Source organism: Pelodiscus sinensis, chromosome 4, assembly GCF_049634645.1.
Source record: "Pelodiscus sinensis isolate JC-2024 chromosome 4, ASM4963464v1, whole genome shotgun sequence".
Lineage (NCBI taxonomy): Eukaryota > Metazoa > Chordata > Testudines > Trionychidae > Pelodiscus > Pelodiscus sinensis.
The window spans coordinates 83,324,569-83,342,630 of record NC_134714.1 but is presented as its reverse complement, the minus strand read 5'-3'; the positions used below and the strand labels follow the sequence as shown (position 1 = coordinate 83,342,630).

General features: G+C 51.9%; 3 protein-coding genes and 1 long non-coding RNA gene across 6 annotated transcripts in view; 2 read left to right on the top strand and 2 right to left on the bottom strand.

The window, feature by feature from the left end:
* The window catches only part of LARGE2 (LARGE xylosyl- and glucuronyltransferase 2), a 72,097-nt gene extending 68,018 nt beyond the window's left edge, over positions 1–4,079 (bottom strand). Inside the window, exon 1 of one of the 2 annotated variants that reach the window (XM_075927562.1) lies at positions 4,063–4,079. The gene's annotated coding sequence lies outside the window, so the exon portion shown is untranslated. Of the gene's footprint in view, positions 1–3,901; positions 4,039–4,062 lie in introns of those variants that run through there. The other variant, XM_075927561.1, reaches the window with a different exon arrangement.
* A 69-nt stretch (positions 4,080–4,148) lies between these two features.
* PEX16 (peroxisomal biogenesis factor 16) lies at positions 4,149–11,798 on the top strand. 2 transcript variants are annotated; one of them, XM_006124504.4, is made up of 11 exons: positions 4,152–4,371; positions 4,973–5,008; positions 5,786–5,862; positions 6,791–6,924; positions 7,342–7,445; positions 8,076–8,156; positions 8,670–8,822; positions 9,149–9,221; positions 9,614–9,733; positions 10,391–10,455; positions 11,409–11,798. In XM_006124504.4, exons 1-11 carry the CDS (start codon positions 4,242–4,244, stop codon positions 11,465–11,467), a joined length of 1,032 nt encoding a protein of 343 aa, XP_006124566.1. In that variant the 5' UTR covers positions 4,152–4,241; the 3' UTR covers positions 11,468–11,798. The 2 variants fall into 2 exon arrangements, with proteins under 2 accessions (XP_014429748.1, XP_006124566.1); XM_014574262.3 differs by lacking the exon at positions 8,076–8,156 and having other exon boundaries at positions 4,149–4,371.
* LOC112546031 (uncharacterized) lies at positions 5,577–14,316 on the bottom strand. The gene is made up of 3 exons (XR_003089644.2): positions 14,256–14,316; positions 6,381–6,517; positions 5,577–5,713 (listed from the first exon to the last, which is right to left on the bottom strand). It is a non-coding gene; the product is annotated as an uncharacterized LOC112546031 (long non-coding RNA).
* Positions 14,317–14,401: 85 nt separating this feature from the next.
* Positions 14,402–18,055, top strand: FREY1 (Frey regulator of sperm-oocyte fusion 1). The gene is made up of 3 exons (XM_025185356.2): positions 14,402–14,527; positions 15,129–15,202; positions 16,202–18,055. The coding sequence occupies exons 1-3, from the start codon at positions 14,463–14,465 to the stop codon at positions 16,336–16,338; spliced, it is 276 nt and encodes a 91-aa protein (XP_025041141.2). The 5' UTR covers positions 14,402–14,462; the 3' UTR covers positions 16,339–18,055.
* The last annotated feature ends 7 nt before the right edge of the window (positions 18,056–18,062 follow it).

Genomic DNA, 18,062 nt, shown 5'->3' with positions numbered 1-18,062 from the left:
GACTAAAGTACTCTCTGTATGTCTGTCTGTCTGTCTACAGATTACCTGGGGCTGGAAACAATTTATTCCAAAGGGTGTGGGATGAGCTCATAAAGAGGTGGATTAAATAAAGAACATCAGTCACATAGCAAGTAGCATACTTAAGCCAGGAAGGTGATCATTTCCTTCATACAAGAATTCAAAGCCCCTTTCTTTAGCCACCCATGAGAGTCAGTTTCCTAGTGTGGAGGGGTATGGGTTCCACATTACTTAACCAACTGAAAAGAGCACATGCTCAGGCCTCACAGGATACCATCCCACCTCTGCTAATATGCTAGAGGAGAGTGCCTCCTGCCTACTTATGGAGTTGGTACAATGTTTCTCCGCATGTTTCAAGTACGAAGGAGGAAATTCCTCCCAACAGAGACAGACCCTGAAAGTCTGGGTGCTGAATGATGTATTTCTATTAGCATTTAAATGCACATCTATATTTCACTACCTGAACACCACTGTCCAAAGCTCTCTAATGTTACACCTCCATAGTAAGTGCTGTAGAATTACACATGCCCAAGAGGTAGAATCTTCAGGCTCCTGGAATTTGTGCCACAATGTCAACTCATGCTTCTGGCCCAGGAGAAGCATTGATGGGGCAACTATAAGGTTCAGTGTCAAACTCTACAGGAGTCGGTCTCCCAAAAACAGTCTCATCTGGCAGATTCTAGCCAGATAGAGTGCAGGTTGCTGGCAACAGAGCAAGCTGGAGGCACTGAAAGGACAGAACACTGATTGGATTTGCACTCTCCTCCGTACTACCTAGTAATCACCTGACCCCTCAACTGCAGCCAAAGGCCTTCCAGTACCCTACAATGTCCATTACCCAATCTTAGCTTCAACAGTAAGTTGCTGAGAAGCCTGAACTTTGATTTGCATAATAGAACACTTCATCATGCCCCATGAAGTCCCATAAACCAAGAAAGTCAGGCATGGTAATCCCAACTGTTTTGAGCTGCAATGCCTATAGAGCTTTTACACTTTTCTATCTTCATTATGGAAGGACTAGGGGGCCAGATTGGCTAACATGTTGAATAACTTTCCAGGACACAGATGGAAGGGATGAAGGACAGAGGTGATTTAGGGAGCAGGAAGGTTTGTACCTTGCATGACTCTTCTGCCTGAGTGTTCCCCACTTAGTGACAGACTAGCATGTCTAGGAGAAGTCAGAAGATTCCAACCATCTGATTGAAGACAAGCTGCTGGGCAGCCTGATCCCAAGGACCTGGGCATTTCACTGAAAAATTGTCTCAGAAGCTCAGCTAGTCTGGAATGGACATTCAGGGCCAGACGGAAGCATGGGCGAGCCGGGCAGCTGCCCAGGGCACCAACCGATGAGGGGCGCCTGATGGCAGCTGTAAGGGGCGCACGGCGTCCCTTACAGCTGCCACCAGATGCTGCGCACCCAGCTCCTGCAGCACCAGCCCGCCCGCATCCCCGTGGCGCTGCCCAGGAGCACCCTTCCCCCCATGGCTGCAGGGTCCTGCATGGCCTGGCGTGCACACCAGCAGCGCTGGCCAGGCAGGGCAGTACATGCACTGTGTGCCCCAGGGGCGGGCCCTGGGCTGCGCGCCAGCAGCTGTGACCGACCCGCGCATGCACCGAGTGCCCCAGGAGGTGGGCCCGCGCACCCTAGGGGGAGGGGCCTGCGCTCCATGGGCGGGCCCACGCATGCGCCCTGCGCCCGGGGGCAGCACCGCGTGCCCGGGCCCAGGGTGCCAAAAGGGCTCGGGCCAGCCCTGTGGACATTGTGCTGGTTTGACTGCTGTTGCTGCAGGTCTCTGCAGTCAGGATCAGCACATTCCTGACATGAAGTCATGTTTAGCATCTCTCAAACATACATTGAATTCTATTTCATGCACTTCTCTTCTGAGACTAGATGTTCCTTATGCTCAACAATACACCACCTCCCAATGATCTGTACGGCAGAACCCAGAGGAGCTGCTGCACATGAGAAACTGGGCCTAACTCAGATGATTAAGAGATGAAAAATGACTCTTTTATCCCATCTACTCTGAGCTAGAACAAGACTGTCTACTGATGTCTATTCTCCAGGACATTGTCCCAAACTAATTTTAATTATGCCCCCACAGTTGTACTTCTGTCTCTTAAATGCTGTACTTTAAGGGGAATAGGAACTGCAACACATCACATATTCTCTAGCAAATGAGCCAACAGCAACACACTGAGAATTCCTAACCTTCTGTCTGGCCCATTGTGACCGGTCCATGCTTTCTTACCATAGTCACACAGCAAGTGTCAGTTCAAAAGCAAGGGGATGAAAGGAAAAACCTTGCCAGGTCTGCAGGTGAGTCCCCCATGTAGACCAGGTCCCATAACATACCAGGGCCTGTTCTAGGACCTTGTGGGGAACCGGTGATGGTGCAGGGCACAGAGCCTTCAAAAAGAGTGTATAAAGGTACAAAAATTACAAACACCAATGTTATGAACTGACAGTGACAGACAAGCATCAGAGTAGCAGTGTCAACCACACACTTTATTGGAAACTAGAAATAAGCAATCAGGACCAAAACAAGATCAAATACCTTGCAGCACTATGTTAAACATAAAGTATTAAGAAAATAAAGGGAAAGTATTAAAAAGACTTGACAACATAAGGACATTGTTTGTGTTGCATTTAAATTAAGATGGTTAAAAGCAACATTTTTCTTCTGCACAGTAAGAAACTTACACAGAACTTCTGCATTAAGTTAATGTTCAGTTACAAACTTTTGGAAGAACTACCATAAAAATCTTTTTCAGATTTACAATCCATCTCCATTCCCAAGGTGTTCATAATTCAGGTCTACTGTGTAGTATGGAGAATTCTTTGAGCCCCCAAAGTTCGAACACGGGGATTTTAGTTCTTTGATGTGAAATCTCACAGTTCCCCTGTGGAGTCAGATTTTAGCTGACACTTACACAGCCATATTTCATTGTAAGGAATGGAATTAACTTTCCTGCTTTCATTTCAAATGTAGCAGAGGCACCTCCCAAATACCAGAGACTTGTGGATTTTGTTAGCGTAAATGGGGCTCTTCCTTTCCTTCCCCTCTCTGGTTATGAAGAGCAGCAGTCACATCGAACATTTGATGGTACAAATGCTTGACAATTTTTAATTGTATCCTTTGGTATATATGGTTGTGACTACTTTCTTCCACTATTTGATCTGAGGAAGTGGGTCTGGCCCACGAAAGCTCATCATCTAATAAACCATCTTGTTAGTCTTTAAAGTGCTACATTGTCCTGCATTTTGCTTTGACAGTCCCAGGACATTCCAGCTAGTATCCCCTCCTTCTAGACACACTCAAAACCTCTTTGCCTTCCACCGGCACCGGCAGCTGGTTAGCCCATCAGCAGGGCTCACAGACCTAAATTAAGGTTCCCCGCAGAGTTGTAAGGGAGGTTTCATACTCATGCATCCCTCCCCCGGCTTAAAGGGAGTGGCCAGATCACACACCTTCAATCCCACCCCTGTTCTTCAGTCCCCCCCCTCTTGATTTCATGAAGTCTCTCCTACCATTTCAAACGCGCGTACTAACCCCCTACTGCCAAGCTGACTCCTTGTGCCTTTTACACTCGTCCTGCTCACACATCCAGGCTTTGTGAGTGTTTCGAGGCGCTGAAAAAGCGCCCGATGGATGGTCCCCAGCGGAAGAGCCCGGCAGCGCAGCGACGGGAAGCGGGCGCCCCGACAGCGCCCTGCCACTCGAGGCCACAATAGCGCCGAGCGCTTCGTGACGCCGGCCAGCGGGTCTCCCCGGGGAAGGCAGGGAGAGAGCTCGGCCTGCGGCTCTGGCTCGCACCGGGCTCCGCGGAGTCCGTTAACTCAGCGCGCGCCGCTTCCCAACGGGGAGCGAACGAGACCCACCGACTCCGCTCAGGGCGGGCGCTGAGCAGCCACAAAGCAGAACGCAGCGCGACCGACGCACGCAAGCCTGAGTCCAGCGACCTCGGCGGACGCGGCTTTGACCGTTACCCCCCGACTCCTCCCGGCCCGCGCGCTCGCCCCCTCTCAGCCCTTTAAATCACCTGCCGCCGGCCGCTCCGCGCTCGATTCATTCTCCTCGCTCTGTTGCTCTGTGCTCGATTCGGGAGCCTTGGTGCGTGGCCTCGTTGCGCAGGACACCCGGCGCACCATAGCTCTCTACCCGGAAGTGCGCGCGGGGTGGAGGGTGGAAGCGGCGGCGGCGAGTCCCGGCCCCGGAGCCATGGCCGCCGCCGGGCCCGTGGGGAGACTACGGCGCCTGTGTCACCGATACCAGGAGTACGTCAGGCAGCACCCGGCCGCCACTGCGCAGCTGGAAGGCACCGTGCGGGGCCTCTCCTACCTGCTGCCAGGTACCGGGGCGGGGACCGCATCGCCACCAGCCTCACTCAAGCCCGCCCGCGCCGCTCAGTCCCGGAGGAGAAGGGCTTGTCCCTCGGCGCGTCGCACCTGCTGGGCGGCAGCTGCCAGCTCTGAGCGCGCGCGTGTGGTGAAGTCCGGGAAGGTCCGTGCCCCAAGTGCAGCTCGGGCTGGGCTGGGTAGCCAAGTCTAAAACCCGGGATGCCTGGCTACAGTGTTTTGGCATATCGCTTTTGGCCCGTAAGAAAGGAAATAGCATCTGTCATCAGCCTGAAACACACCCACCTTCCCCCGCTGGACTTGTACAGAAATCGGAAGGTTTGAGAAAATAATAAAGCCTCCTTGCCAGAAGGAGAGAGAGAGCAATGGGAAGGGGAGGGAGTAACCTGATTTTTTTTCAGGGCTTGAGAGTATTAACCTCTGGGAGCCATGAGGGATGCTTCACACCTTTTTTTTTATTAAGCTAAGAATTCCCTATCCAGCATTCATTAAAGTAACTGTGTCTCTCTGAAGCAGTGATTATGGTGGCTTTTCAACAGCAAGACAGACCCTCCTCTAACATCCCTTTGTTTATTTCCTTTGTTTATTTCCCAGGTCGCTTTTCCGATTCCCACGAACTTTCTGAGCTTGGTACGTATGCTGGTGTATTGAAATATGGTACCAGAATTGTGCCATCTGCAACTGTGTTGTGCAGACTTTGGGGAGGGCAGGCTGAGCAGCATTGCACTAGGGAAAGAGATGCAGGTCCGAAATCAGAGTCCTGCTACTGCACAGCTAGGATTACTCACTGAGTTCTATGTGCTGCTCCCTAATGTTCTTACAAATGTCACTTCAGCTGGGGCAGTGTGAAATGAGGCATTCCCTTGGGTGTGATGGGAATGTTTGATTGTTTGCCAGCTGCTAGTCTGGACTCTCATGGAGCTCCCTATTTCATCTGATGCTAATCGCTGCTGTTTGGCTATTAGTTTTGTTAAATTTGTTAACTTTGCCTTCTTGAACCAAGCAGCAGATAAGCACTCTTTTCACTATCTTGTAGAAGCCTTGTGGTCCGGGGCTTTGTACCAGCCGTTGTTTGAATGAAACCAGACAAAATGGCTACATTACTCACTTGGAGTTGGCCAGAGACCCGGCCCCACAGCAAGCTCAGTCTGTCTCCCACGCTGACTGGGGTCATGTTCCTGGAACATGGTCCTTGGTCAAAACTCATCATTCTCTTAACTTTGCTCTTGGTAGCATTGCCTCTGTCAGCCATCAGGAATCTCTTCATCTCACCCATTCAGTCCCCTCCGTGAAAGATTTTCTTCCTGCGTTCTCGGCTTCAGCCATATCCGATGACTGTGTGGGAAAGGGTTCAGTCAGTTGTCTGCATTTCTTTCCCATGTGAATCATTATCTTCTCCTTTCCCAGTGTACTCTGCCTCCAATCTCCTGGTGCTGTTAAATGACTGGATTCTCCGAAAGGAGCTACAGAAGACCCTGCCTGTGGTAAGCCTCTTGTGTATAAGGGGTTGGCACATACATTTCCTATGCTCATCTACAGAGGCTGTGTTTCCAGAAATATTTCTTTCAAAGTGACTGGGCCAGATTCCAGGCCTTGCGACAGCACCTTTATACTACTTCACTCTGGTGGCATAAAGGGGCTGGAGCAGTCCTCTGACTGTCTTGCATGTAGCCCTTAGCATGGGGGAGTGACCAGAGCACTCTGCACTTTGGCAATTCTGGGTGTGGAGAAGTCCCTAGGCAGCTCATGTAAGGTTGCCATAAATTAGAACAGCCTCTGAGTTATGGTCTGGACCACAGGAGCCACTGAGAAACCTAGAATCTGGGATGCACAAAAAAGACATAAAGCCTTCTTGGCCTTTCCCGTTTCTTGGCTGCATCTCCTGTGTGGTGTAACACAGAATCAGGCCCCTTGTGTCCGCCTTTATGCCAGTCTACATACAGTAAAACAAACAAAACATCTCAACTCTGACATGTAAGAGATTGAAAGAATCTCTGCATACCTCAAATTAGCCTTCAGCAATCACTGGTAGGGTTCCATTAGAAAGTCCTCTGCTCTGCCAACCTGCCTATTCTCTGGGCTTGGATGTGTCAGGCCCTGTGCTAGTTGGAGGATGCAAGTTTGTAGTCAGGATCACAGCTGTATAGAGAACAAGAATGGTGAACTCGGTGGGCCTAACTGGCTTTTCGCTGCTGAAGGCCAAATGTGAAATGAGAGTGATCTCAGCCAGTCCTCCTCATCTCTGGGCTACATAGTGCCTGAAAGTAAATCTGCCATTTACTCCCAGGAGTCCTCAACATATTCCTCCTTGGTTCACCCTGAAAGTAGAACTGGGCTGGACTTGCACCCCACGACACATGCCCAGAAACCTGCTGCCTCTCACTCTTCCCTCCCCCACTTTGTGTTTTGCAGTCACTACCCCAGCAGAAGTTGCTGACCTGGCTGAGTGTGCTCGAGTGTGTAGAAGTCTTTGCGGAAATGGGAGCTGCCAAGGTGTGGGGTGAGATGGGCCGATGGACCATCATCATCCTCATCCAGCTGGCTAAGTGAGTGCTCCAGGTAGATGGTAGGTGTGTGCAGTAGGGGCGGCATAGAGGGCTCATTGACACAGACTCACAAGTGAGATGTTATCTACTGAGCATCCGTCAGATTTGAGCTCATGGAAGAAGGTGGTGCAGGCATGTTCCATCAGGCTAGGCACATTTGGGGGTGCAAAGGACATTAGATTTCTTGCTGCTGCGAGTACTCACTTTTGTGGGACTCCTGGCTGTGGTACGGCAGGGTGAAGAAGGTAGAGCCAGTGATGAGGTGTGTTTATTCCTGTTGCCATGTGGCCCCATTCACTCAGTGCAAAACAGAGATTGTGTGTTCCCCATCCCCTATGGCTGCTGCCTCACCATGAAGCTGGGTTTCTGTAGTGTGTGCCTGATGCTTACAGCTCCTGGCTCGTCTGTATCCCATAGAGCCATCCTGCGCCTCTTGCTCCTGCTGTGGTACAAAACTGGCATCCAGACATCTCCTCCCATCATACCACTGGACAGGGAGCAGCAGCAGCTCCAGCCAGAAGGTGAGTCCATTATACTGGGATTGCCTCACAGTCTTGCTACTTACCAGACATTGGTAAGTTCAGACATTTTTGGGGAGCAGAGTGGAGTGAGTGTCTCGTTCCATTAGCCCTTGTTGAAAATCCCCATTAGCCAAGAGGTGTGGGCAGCAGGGAAGCTGTAAGAATTCCGTAAGGCAAGCCTCTTCAGTACCAGTCTTCTCCCCAGCATGCATCTACGCACTGTTTGGTTAACTTAGCAGCACTGCTCTCTTAGACTACCAGCCCTATAATAGGCCTAAGCCTTGAATAGCAAAGAGGACTGAAAGTCTGGCTAGAGTTGCATTAGCAGAGCTGGGGGGTAGGGAACCCATGACTGGAGTAGCAGGCTGCATATGTGGCCCTGTGCTTTCCTGCACTTTACTTGGCATTGCTTAGTGTTAGCAGTTTCATCGAAGCCAGACTTAACAGCTGAAACATGAAGGTGTCAGACTGAAAAGACTCAGGTTCACTGGTCTTATGTAGTTAGTAATCTAGATGGAGGAGATGGGCCTGCAGTGAGAACTTTGTCCTGGTACACCTCAGAGCATGGTTCACAAAGAGCTACAAGGAAATTGCAGCCCTGATCTCACTGTGGTGCCTCTCTCTTGGCAGACAGGGAGGGCAGGTTAGCAGGGAAGGAACAGACATATGTCGGGAGGCGCTCCAGCCGTGTTATGAGGTCCCTCGAAAGCAGTAAGTACTTCCCCCGATCAGCTTGTGCCCTGGCATTGACCCCTGCACTTGCTGGTATTGCCTTGGGTCTGTGGCCAGGGTATAGATTCCTCTTGGAGTGTAACCAACGGGATCTAGCTGACGTACCCAAGAGGGTGCTGTTCCCATCTAGAGATGTGGATGGTTAACTGGTAAGCCTCACCCTTAATGAGCAATACTTATTGGTTCTGGTTAACAGGTGAGGATGGAGCAGCTCCCCACCAGTCTTGGGCAGGGGGCTGCTCCGGGCCCAGGTATGTCACTGGCAGGTGCTTCTCCGGTCATCTGGAGCAGCCTTTGTCTGCAACTGGAGCTCCCTCTGTGCTGGCTGTAGCTGTCACCTTCTCCTTACTAGGGGAAAGCCAGAGCCACAGCCTCAGAGTTCTCCCATTCCAACCCTTCCCCTGGGTGTCACTGAAAGGCCAGCATTGGTGTGTTGGAGACTTGGGAAAGGCACAGTTTGCATTAGAAACCTTGTCTGCAACTCTGTTTCAGCCCCAGCCTTGGAATCCAGACACTGGGGTTCTCCCCAACAGAGGGAGGGAAAACAGAACCGAAGAGCAGAGGAGATGAACCAGGCTCCCACCCCTCTGGGGCTTCAGGAAATCATTGCAGAATCTATCTACATCACCCGGCCTCTGTTCCACTGTATCCTAATTTGACTTTAATTAGTGCCTGTGTGCCTTGTACCCAACCAGTGCATCACAGCATCAGTGCTCACCCTTCCATGCAGCTGGTCATGAATGAATCAGGCACAGGAGGGGCTCTAGCCAGGGTCCTTGTATGTGCTCAGCCATTTGGGCTAGAAGACTGGGTCATGCCAGCCTCTTTCATGGGGCCTTAAGCACTGACCTGTGAGAGTTCAGCAGCTGTTGCCTGGTGGGTTGTGGAGGGTTGCCTGCAGGATCCTTTTAGCCCACGCAGCTGCAACCAACCATGTCTGTTCTCTCCATTCCTTGACCCTTTGTTCCCAGTGTTGAGTTTAGGTGTGTGGGGCCAGAAATCATGGAAGCCCTGGCTCCTCTCAGGAATCTTGGACATCACAAGGTCAGTTGGAGGGAAGCCACCTGGAGCTTCAGCACTTGGGTTCCATTTGGATGTTTTGGGGATGAACTCCCAGGCCTGTTTGTCTCCATTTTCCCCATTTGATCCCACTAGTGCCCTGCTGTTCCCTGCTGCATAAGTGCTGCAGGCAGAAGCAAGGGGGTGGGCGTGCAGGTGCAGCTACAGGTGAGAACAGTCATTTGTGGTAGCAAGAAATCTATGCCTAGATTCTCAGGCTCCTGCCCTGCAGCACCTTTGCTCTGCACAATCCTCTGCTGGGTGTGTGTCCGTCCTTTCCTCTGAAGAGGAGCAGGGAAGCCTGCTGAGAGCAGTGAGGACTCAATGCTGCCCTGGCTGTAGATCTCTGAGTTAACTCCCTGTCCATGTCTTTCCAGCTTGAGTTTACTGAGTGATATGAAAGATCTGAATAAGCACGAGCGCTTGGAGCTGAGACGCCGAACCATCCTGCTGCTGTACTACCTGCTGAGATCTCCTTTTTATGACCGATACTCAGAGTAAGGTGCCCTGCTGGCTGTTTTCTGAATGTATCCTCTTTAAGGAACTAGTCCCCCAACAAGCTTTTTGATGAACAAGGTGTTTTAAGAACATAAGTGGCCATACTGCATCAGACCACCAGTCCACCTAGCCCAATATCCAATCTTCCAGAAGTGCCAGGTACTTCAAGGGAAAGAACAGACGAGTGATTTTGAGTGATCCACACCCTTTGTCCAGTCCCTGCTGGTAATGAGAGGTTAGGAGGACACACAGCAGGGGGTGGTGTCCCTGCCCATCATGGCTAATAGCCATTGGATGGACCTATTCTCCAGGAATTTACCCCATTATTTTTTGAACACAGTTATACTAAGGGGCTTTGGTGCCTCTCTCTAGGGTAATACTAGCTAGGATGCCAGAGTGGGCTCAAACTATTGAAGATCTCAAAAGTCTTTCACTCTGACCTACTTCACCTGCATCTCTGTAGTTTGCATTAAAATCCTGACATGGGCAGTTGTGGGGATCTGGCAGTGTGAGGCTGCAGGATATTTAGGAGCCGCAAAGCAGCAGAGCTGAGAGAAATCCAGTTTCCATTGCTGGAGGAAGAGTCCTCTCAATTTGGCAGACTGGGATGTGAGGTCATTGCACTGGACTCATCCACACTCTTTCTGTTCTCCCAGGGGCCAGATCCTCTTCCTCCTCCGCCTGCTGGCTGATTACGTACCAGGGCTTGGATTAATCACACGTAAGTAGGTAGCAGTAGTGGCTGCATTTCCACTCAAAGGGGCTGGAGCTGAGGGTGGGGTGAAAAAAAGCCCCGGGGATATTTGCCACCAGAACACCTACCATTAACACTCCTGTGCTGGTTTAAATCCAGACAGTAAGGAGTTAAATATTTAGGGACTTAAGCTGCATGATTGTAATGGTTCAAATCCCCCCTGCAGCTAGAGCTGGCTGCATTTCAGTCCTGGGTTCCCTGCACAGCTTTGCCAGAGCACCTCAGTCCAGACCTCCAGTGCACTCTGCTGTGTGGGTCCTGCTCTGTTAATGCCTCTCTGTCCATCTTCACCCACCTCATAAGCACAGCGCTGTGCAAAACCCAGCCCAGCATGGTGACCCTCTCCAAACTGCTACCAGGACATTTAATCCATAGTAGTTTTGTATGGACCATAAATTAAAGAATGGAAACAGTCATACATTTCTGTAGCACCTCTTCCTGGGCACTGCACAAGCTCTCTTCTCCCACTCTTTGCTGAAACACAGCCTTGGCTACATGAGTTTAGTTAGGGACTGTCTTTGCAGCTGATCTTCAGTGCTGAGTTGGGTTACTTGCTGGGGTTGGGGCCCTCCTCTCCCACAGGTTTCTTGCTGTGGGTAGAAGCAGCCCTGGGGCAGAGAGAAAACTCAATTGCGGAGGTGTCCGGGCCTCATTTGTTGCCTCTGTTGTCCAAATTTTAAGGCCTGTTATGGGTCATGTGAGTTTTGTCCTGCTCTGCTCCTGGTGGGTACATTGAAACCACCACTTACCACGGCTCAGTTGGAGATTTTCCTTGGGGAAGAGCTGGGAATGGCATAATGGGCGGTTGTGGGCTGGGATTGACAGGCATCAGTAGAAGTGCGTGTGGGAAATTAATGCTCAAGTGGACAGCTGTTGTTCCCCACTCTGGCTCACCTGGTTCCTCTGTTCTCTCATTTCAGGACCAATGATGAATTACCTGCCAGCTTGGCAGAAAATCTATTTCTATAACTGGGGCTGATGGGGAAGTGGCCCTTTGCTGCTGTGACAGGTGCTGGCTCAGAGTGGCAACGGGATGTCTCTGTGGAGGGCGAACTGGCCGGAGGGATGTTTCTGTCGTATCTATTTTCAGTTAAACCATTGATAAGAGACTCCCATTCTCTGGAGGCGGAGGTTATAACTTTTTTACTTAGCTAGCTGTGAACAATGGACACTGTGGGGGTCAGAGACCTTGCCACCCCGACATGTATTATACCGCGGCTTCAGTGCTGGTCCAGGCCCTTTTTTATAAGCACTTGGGTTTTGTATGGCTACGCAGTAATAAAGGCTGGCAGTGGCACCAGTGCATTGGGGACTAGCTGTCTGCTTTGCCTCTAAGCGCTGGGATTTGCCCTGCACTGTACCTCTTCCTCCTTGTCCAAACTACAGGAGGCCTCTTCCTGCTAAGGAAGCTGGCTGTGCTGAAGAGGAAGTCCTAAGACCCTTTGTCCTCCAAAGGTTTCTCCCCAAGTCTGAGTTTTCTGTCCTGGGTTGCAACTCCCTTCCCTGTTCTCCTCACCCTGGATCACCCCTGCTCGTACTAGCTCATGCACGGCTGCTAGTCCAGTAACACAGCTGTGTGCTGGGGCAAGAGAGCTTTGCAAGGCATGAACATTCTCTCCTCCCTCAGCTGCAGATTTGGGGGCACTGCATCTCTGACTGCCGGCCAACTGACCTCCACCATAGCTCTAGCAGCAAGGGCCACCTCTTCCAGTCCCTGTTTCTGCTCTTTCCCCTGGAGCATGCTTCATGCACACATGCTGCTGCCTTGCCCACAGTTGGTATTTTTGGTGATTGGCTCAGGCTGTTTAATTTCCTGCAGCTCCCCTGCAGGTATTGCATGCCACAGTTTTTACATGGCTTTTCTAGCAGCTAATGTGTACTAACAGGCCTTGCTGAGCAGCTGCCAGCGGAGGGGGCTGGCCAAAGCTGGAAGTGCAGGCAAATCAATTCAGCAAACATTTACCTATGTGCACAGTGCAAAGCTTAAAGGCCCGCCTCAGGTCTCTGTGAGCCCTGGAGTAGCTCATGTGACTGGGGTGGTTAGTCTCTCTACAGGCTGAAGAATGGTAAATGGAAACACCAAGTAGGGGTGGTGCAAAGTCCCATTTGCAGAGCTACAGAACGTCCGGTCCTGTAGTGTGAGGTGTGTTCTTGGCCTGGGTTTCTCATTTCCCAACTCCAATCTAGACATTCTTTTCTGCAAATGCTCTTAACGGAAAACTTTTCCGTTAAAAGCATTTGCGGAAAATCATGCCAGTCTAGACATAGCCACACAGTTTGGAGTGTTTAGGATGGAGACTGGAATGGAGCAGAAACAGCTGTATCCATGCAGGGCTAGCAGATCGACCAGAAAGAGAGAATGTGGGCCTCAGGGTTGCTCCTGTTTAGCACAGGACAGCCAGTTTGGCTTGTATCATTCATGCAATATATCTTAAGTACTGCATGAATGAGACTGCAGCTGCATGGGCCTATGGGCTGGGGAGTATGCTCCATTCAGTCAGAGGCGCCTTTTGGAGGGAGCGAAAGGAGGACTTCACCCAGCAGAGGCAGATATCTGGCAAGAGGGAAGCTACCAAGCTGCAGATTATGGATACGTGTACAGAGGAAGATCAAAGCTGCTGCTGTCCATCTTCCAGGGTTTGAATTAGTGGGTCTAGTTAAGACAGCTAATTTGAACTGAGAGGTGTGCTCCAGTCTATGCTGTCAGTCTTGCTTCCACGAGGAGTAAGACGTCTAAGGGAGAGTATTCTCCCTGGCCGTGTCCAGACTCAGGGGTTCTTTCGAAAAAAGTAGCCTTTTTTCGAAAGAACTTCCCCTGCGTCCAGACTCAAGCCACGTTCTTTGGAAATTATTTCGAAAGAACGCGGCTTTTCTTTCGATGGCGGTAAACCTCTCTTTACGAGGAAGAACGCCTTCTTTCGAAAGTTCCTCAATGTAAAGAGGCCGTCTTCGAAAGAGAGCATCCAGACTCGCTGGGTGCTCTCTTTCGAAAAAGCAGATTTCTCTTTCGAAAGATCCGCCTGCAGTCTAGACGCGATCTTTCGAAAGAGGCTCTTTCGAAAGATGCTTTCGAAAGAGGCTCTTTCGAAAGATGCTTTCGAAAGAGGCTCTTTCGAAAGAAGCCTGCAGTCTAGACATAGCCCCTTTGATTTCCTGGAGTGGGGACAGCGCCAAACGTCAAGGTACTTCGACTTCAGCGACACAGTTAACATAGCTGAAGTGTGTGTAACTTAATTCAGCTTTGTCCTGTAGTGTAGACATACCCTTAGGGAAGAGGTGAGGATTGCAGGAAGAGCCAAAGGCTTTGAGGCAAACAGGTAGAGAGTTCAACAGAAGGAGGGCAATTGTAAACTATCAAAAAAATGAGGATCCAGTGATGACTACACAGGACAAACGGTACAGCCGTGCCTCCCACACTTACTTAGACACACTATTCCTCCAGCTGGTTTGCCAGCCCTAGGAGAGCCAAAGAGGTGGCTTTGGTCAGGTGTGGAGGTAATGGATTGCTGTGTGTCCTGGATCCTGGGCTGCATGTGACCAGCTGCAATCCTCTAAGAGCTGCTCCTGCAGGCAATAGCCTTTTAAAATTAGCTTAAGGGACTGGCTCTGTACTGGACCCCACTCAGTTCAGAGCAGCTCTCAAATCCTGGTGGCAGATGCATTGAGGTGGCTGAAAGGGGTAGATGGCTATGCTACCATCGCAATTACATTCAAACAGGGTATTTTTGTCTAGACACCTACATAGTTTATACCTATATCGTCCCCACCTTGATACTTGGTGCCAGGCTTGCCTCTGCCGCTCTACATCCAGCCAGCAATGCTGGCCAGTGCAAGTGACCCTGCCTGCGGTGGCCCTTTTTTGTGATGTCACAGTAGGGATTCATGGTGTCATTATGTTCCATCAATGAAAGAAAAGGAGAAGAGGTTGAGTTCAGCAAGAACACAACCTAACGGGGCTGAGCTCTCTAGGCTGCATGATGCTGCACCTGCTACTGCCACTCCTGCTGGGGGCCGTGCTTCCAGTACCACTTCTCCACAGGTAACCTAGGCCCTGCAGTGTTTGGGCCCACTCCCTCTTCCTCCAGGTACTGGCCCTAGAATACATGCAAGTGACTTGGGCACAAGATGAGCTGAACCCAGGCCCTCCCCAGCTGGGAACTGGAGCAGGTGTTTTGCCCTGTTTGGGCCAGGCAGAAGAACCAGCGTGCACACAGCCTATTTGCTGCCTCTTAAACCATCATACACCTGCCCCCAATCCCAGGGGGCACCTTTCCCTTCCCAGCCTACCTGTCACTGAGCTGCTGCAAGCTGTATAATGCAGCCTGCTGTAGGGAGGGAAGCTAGCACACAAGTCACCTGCCCACATTAAGGGCACTTGTCAAATGCTAGCAATCTGGCCCAATCAGCTGGTTTCCTGAAGCCCTTGGTGCTGCTCCACCCTTCAGCTTTAACAGTCGCCCGAGTCTCTCCTAAGCCAAGTGCAATTACTCACCTTCTCCATCCTGCCCTTCTGCAGCACTCAGGCTGGCGCAATCGCTGTTCCAGAGAGGCACAGAAATGCTCCAGCAGTTCCTGCCCTGCCACTGGGATGTCTCAGCCTGGGAGCTGCCTGCTCCCCTGACCCTGCATTTCTATTGCAGGCTCAGCGACACAGTCCCTGAGGATTTTGCTGTTCCCCTGGAGCTCCCACAGCAGCACTTTGGCCTGGTGGATGGTACCAACTTACTCTGCTCTAACATGCTGTCATAGGGCCATGGCCAGTTCCTCTTCAGCCTCCTCCATGCACTCAGCAGGTGCACTGCCTCCTGCGCCAGCAAACCAAGTGCCCACTGCCAGGGCATGTGAGAGGAAGGCTCATTGTGCTGGGTGGGGGTGAGGGTGTTACTCTGTTACCCAGTCACAGGTCTATGGGGGGGGGGGGTTCCTCTCAGGGGTATAAGCCTGACTCTTGAGACTTGCTCTGTGCAGGGCTCCTGCTTGCAGGGGCACCGACAGGCTTCCCAGCCCTCACCCCACAGTGAGCTGGATGAGCCTGGTTTGCTGTGTGAGGGGTCCACTTCAAAGCCTTGTCAGGCTCAGTGCACCTTCCCCAGCAGCCAAGGCAGGATCATTCTCTACCCCAGCACTAGAGCATAGGAGCAAATTTCAGTAGAGGCAAGCAGGCCCAATGCCACTGCAAGCCCTGCATGGTAGGAGTTACTGTTTTCAAAGGCCCAGCCAGGTGAGCTGCAGCCTCGCGGAGCTAGCAGGATCTGCAATCACTGGCAGCTGTGGCTCACCCAGCAGCCTGTTGCCGTACCGACCACTGGCCACCAGTCCAAACTGCAGCTAGCCCTCCTGCCCCCTGCAGTTCAGTTGGCCAGGCTGTGGGGCAAGCCTCTGAGAAGCCAGCCAGTGCCAGCTGCGCCTCATTGGCAGTGATTTTACCTCCTGGTGCATGGACACATAACAGGTACTTGCTGTTGCTGGCTATTCTTGTGCATGGCACAGAAGCGGCTGCTACTAGAGGGTAATGGCTGTGCTGTACTAGGAGTAGCTATGACTAGGGTGCTGCTACTGCCAGGCTTACTCTTCCTAGGGGAGAGGGGGTGCACATGTGAGTGATGGACCCAGACTTGGATCACTAGTATCTGCAGGTAGTTTCCCCCCAACAGAAGCTGTTTTGGGCCTTGCCTGTCTTCCCCTCTCCCTCACCAGCTCTGTCCTTCTGTAGATTATGGCATTAAACCGAAGCATCCCCAGTTCCAGACTCGAGCCCCCCACAAGCAGCCAGCAGGCCTGCACCAAGCACACAAGAGCAAGCGAGATGAGCCAGACATGGCAGAGTATTATGATGATAATGTCCTGTGAGTGACCAGTGGACTCCCTGCAGTGGAGGCGCTAGGAGCCCAAGGGCTAGGACTGCCAGCTCCGCCCTTGTGCACCAACTGTTTTATAAAGATGCCCTGTACAGCAAGGCAGGCGGAAGGGGCTGTGTAACTGTGTGTGGGGGAAGAGGGTGCTGAAGGCAGAGGTTTGCCCCTGTGCCACACTTTGCCTCTTTCCCCCGGATGTTTCTTCAGCTGCTGGAGAGGAGGTAGCTGAAGATGTAGCCTCGAATAAAGGTTGCCTGGTGCCACCTGAGTGTAAGTGTGGGGATCCCAGGCACAGAGAACTGAGACCAGTCATTTATAGACAGCTTCCAGGTAAAATGCTCTCCCCTGATCATCAGTCTCTCAGGCTTGGGGAGCTGGGGGGGGCCATCTCTCCGAGAGGAGGAGGCCCCTGGAAATGAGAAAATGGGGTGTGGATGGGAAGCCCATTTAGCAAGGCTGTGACAGAGAAGAGCTACTGGCCTTACCCAGAACTCTGGTTGACATAAAGAGACACTTAGAGCAGCTCCATGAAACTTTGTTTAATAGTTGCTGCCACCACAGCAGATCCAGCAGGCCGAGACCGACTAGAGCGGAGAAGTGTCATCCCTTATATATTAGCACAGCTCACCGCAGGCCGGAGCCCCTAGCTGCTCCCACTGCTGTCTCAGGTTCTGATGCCTCTCCCCCTTGATGGGGCCAGTGCCATTCTGGTGACTGGGAAAGAATTCATGTTGTGCTCATCCCACTCTGGGCAGGCCAGAGTCACTGCCTCTCCGCAGCTCCCAAACTTGTACCCCAGTATGCAGGTAGTCCCCAGCCCCTGGCACCCACAGCTGGTGGAGGGAGGAGCAAAGGATTCCCCCCATCTGGAGACTGAAGGGTGGGAGGCCCAGAAGAGCTCCTCCACCCTTACAGGATGGGGGTGGGTGTCCACCGACACATCTGTTCCCAGCTCCTCCTCTCAAACTCCTCAACAGGGAGAAGCAATGGGGCCCCATAGTCTCAGCCCAGGCTAATATTCACCCCTGGAAAGCAGGCTTCTCTCAGGATGCTGAGGTGGTAATGGCAGGGAGGCTACAAACCAGGCTGCTTTTCCCTCTTGGGGAGAGATCAGGGGCGAGTGCCTCTTCCATGTGGTACCTCTCAAATGATTCCAAGGCTTTTAGCAAATGCCCCTCTCTGCCGTGCCCAGCCCACGGCCCCTGTCCCACAGGGGAGGGGAGACGCAGAACTACCCACTATCCCCTTCAGTCAGGGCTTGGGCTGGCCTGTTCCTATCAGCTCCTGTTCTCAGCAGCTGATGTGGCTTCACATTGTTAGTCCAATGCTGCCCGAGAGTTAAACATCAACCTGAGGGGCCAAGAAAGGGAGCTGGAGAAAGCTGGCTAGGGCTGGAAGCCAGGCCAGGAGCTGGGAGGAGTCCTCACTCCAGCGCTCAGGCGGGAAGGTGATGAGCATTCTCTCAGGACACCAGGCCAGCCCTGACTTACACAGTGACAGGCTGCTCTCTCCCCGGCCAGCTCCAGTGCCAGCACTGCACTCCTGCCCCCAGCTGCCGCTTCCCCCTTCAGAGCCTACAGCCATGCCCCATGCTGTGCCGCCACAGCCCTGCCTGTGGCACTGGTGCTTCTTCAATATAGTAAACTAAAGGAGAATTTTACAATAAACCCCATTTTCGGCCCGCCCCCTCCCATCCCCCCCAACCCCCGGCCCGAGGAA

Excerpts from the sequence above, each read along its gene's own strand:
- PEX16 (XM_006124504.4), top strand. The coding sequence starts at position 4,242 with ATGGCCGCCGCCGGGCCCGTGGGGAGACTACGGCGCCTGTGTCACCGA. Across the intron at positions 6,925-7,341 it reads ATCCTCATCCAGCTGGCTAA|AGCCATCCTGCGCCTCTTGC; the intron begins GTGAGTGCTCCA and ends TGTATCCCATAG. Across the intron at positions 8,157-8,669 it reads TATGAGGTCCCTCGAAAGCA|CCCCAGCCTTGGAATCCAGA; the intron begins GTAAGTACTTCC and ends ACTCTGTTTCAG.
- FREY1 (XM_025185356.2), top strand. The coding sequence starts at position 14,463 with ATGATGCTGCACCTGCTACTGCCACTCCTGCTGGGGGCCGTGCTTCCA. Across the intron at positions 14,528-15,128 it reads CCAGTACCACTTCTCCACAG|GCTCAGCGACACAGTCCCTG; the intron begins GTAACCTAGGCC and ends TTTCTATTGCAG. Across the intron at positions 15,203-16,201 it reads GCACTTTGGCCTGGTGGATG|ATTATGGCATTAAACCGAAG; the intron begins GTACCAACTTAC and ends GTCCTTCTGTAG.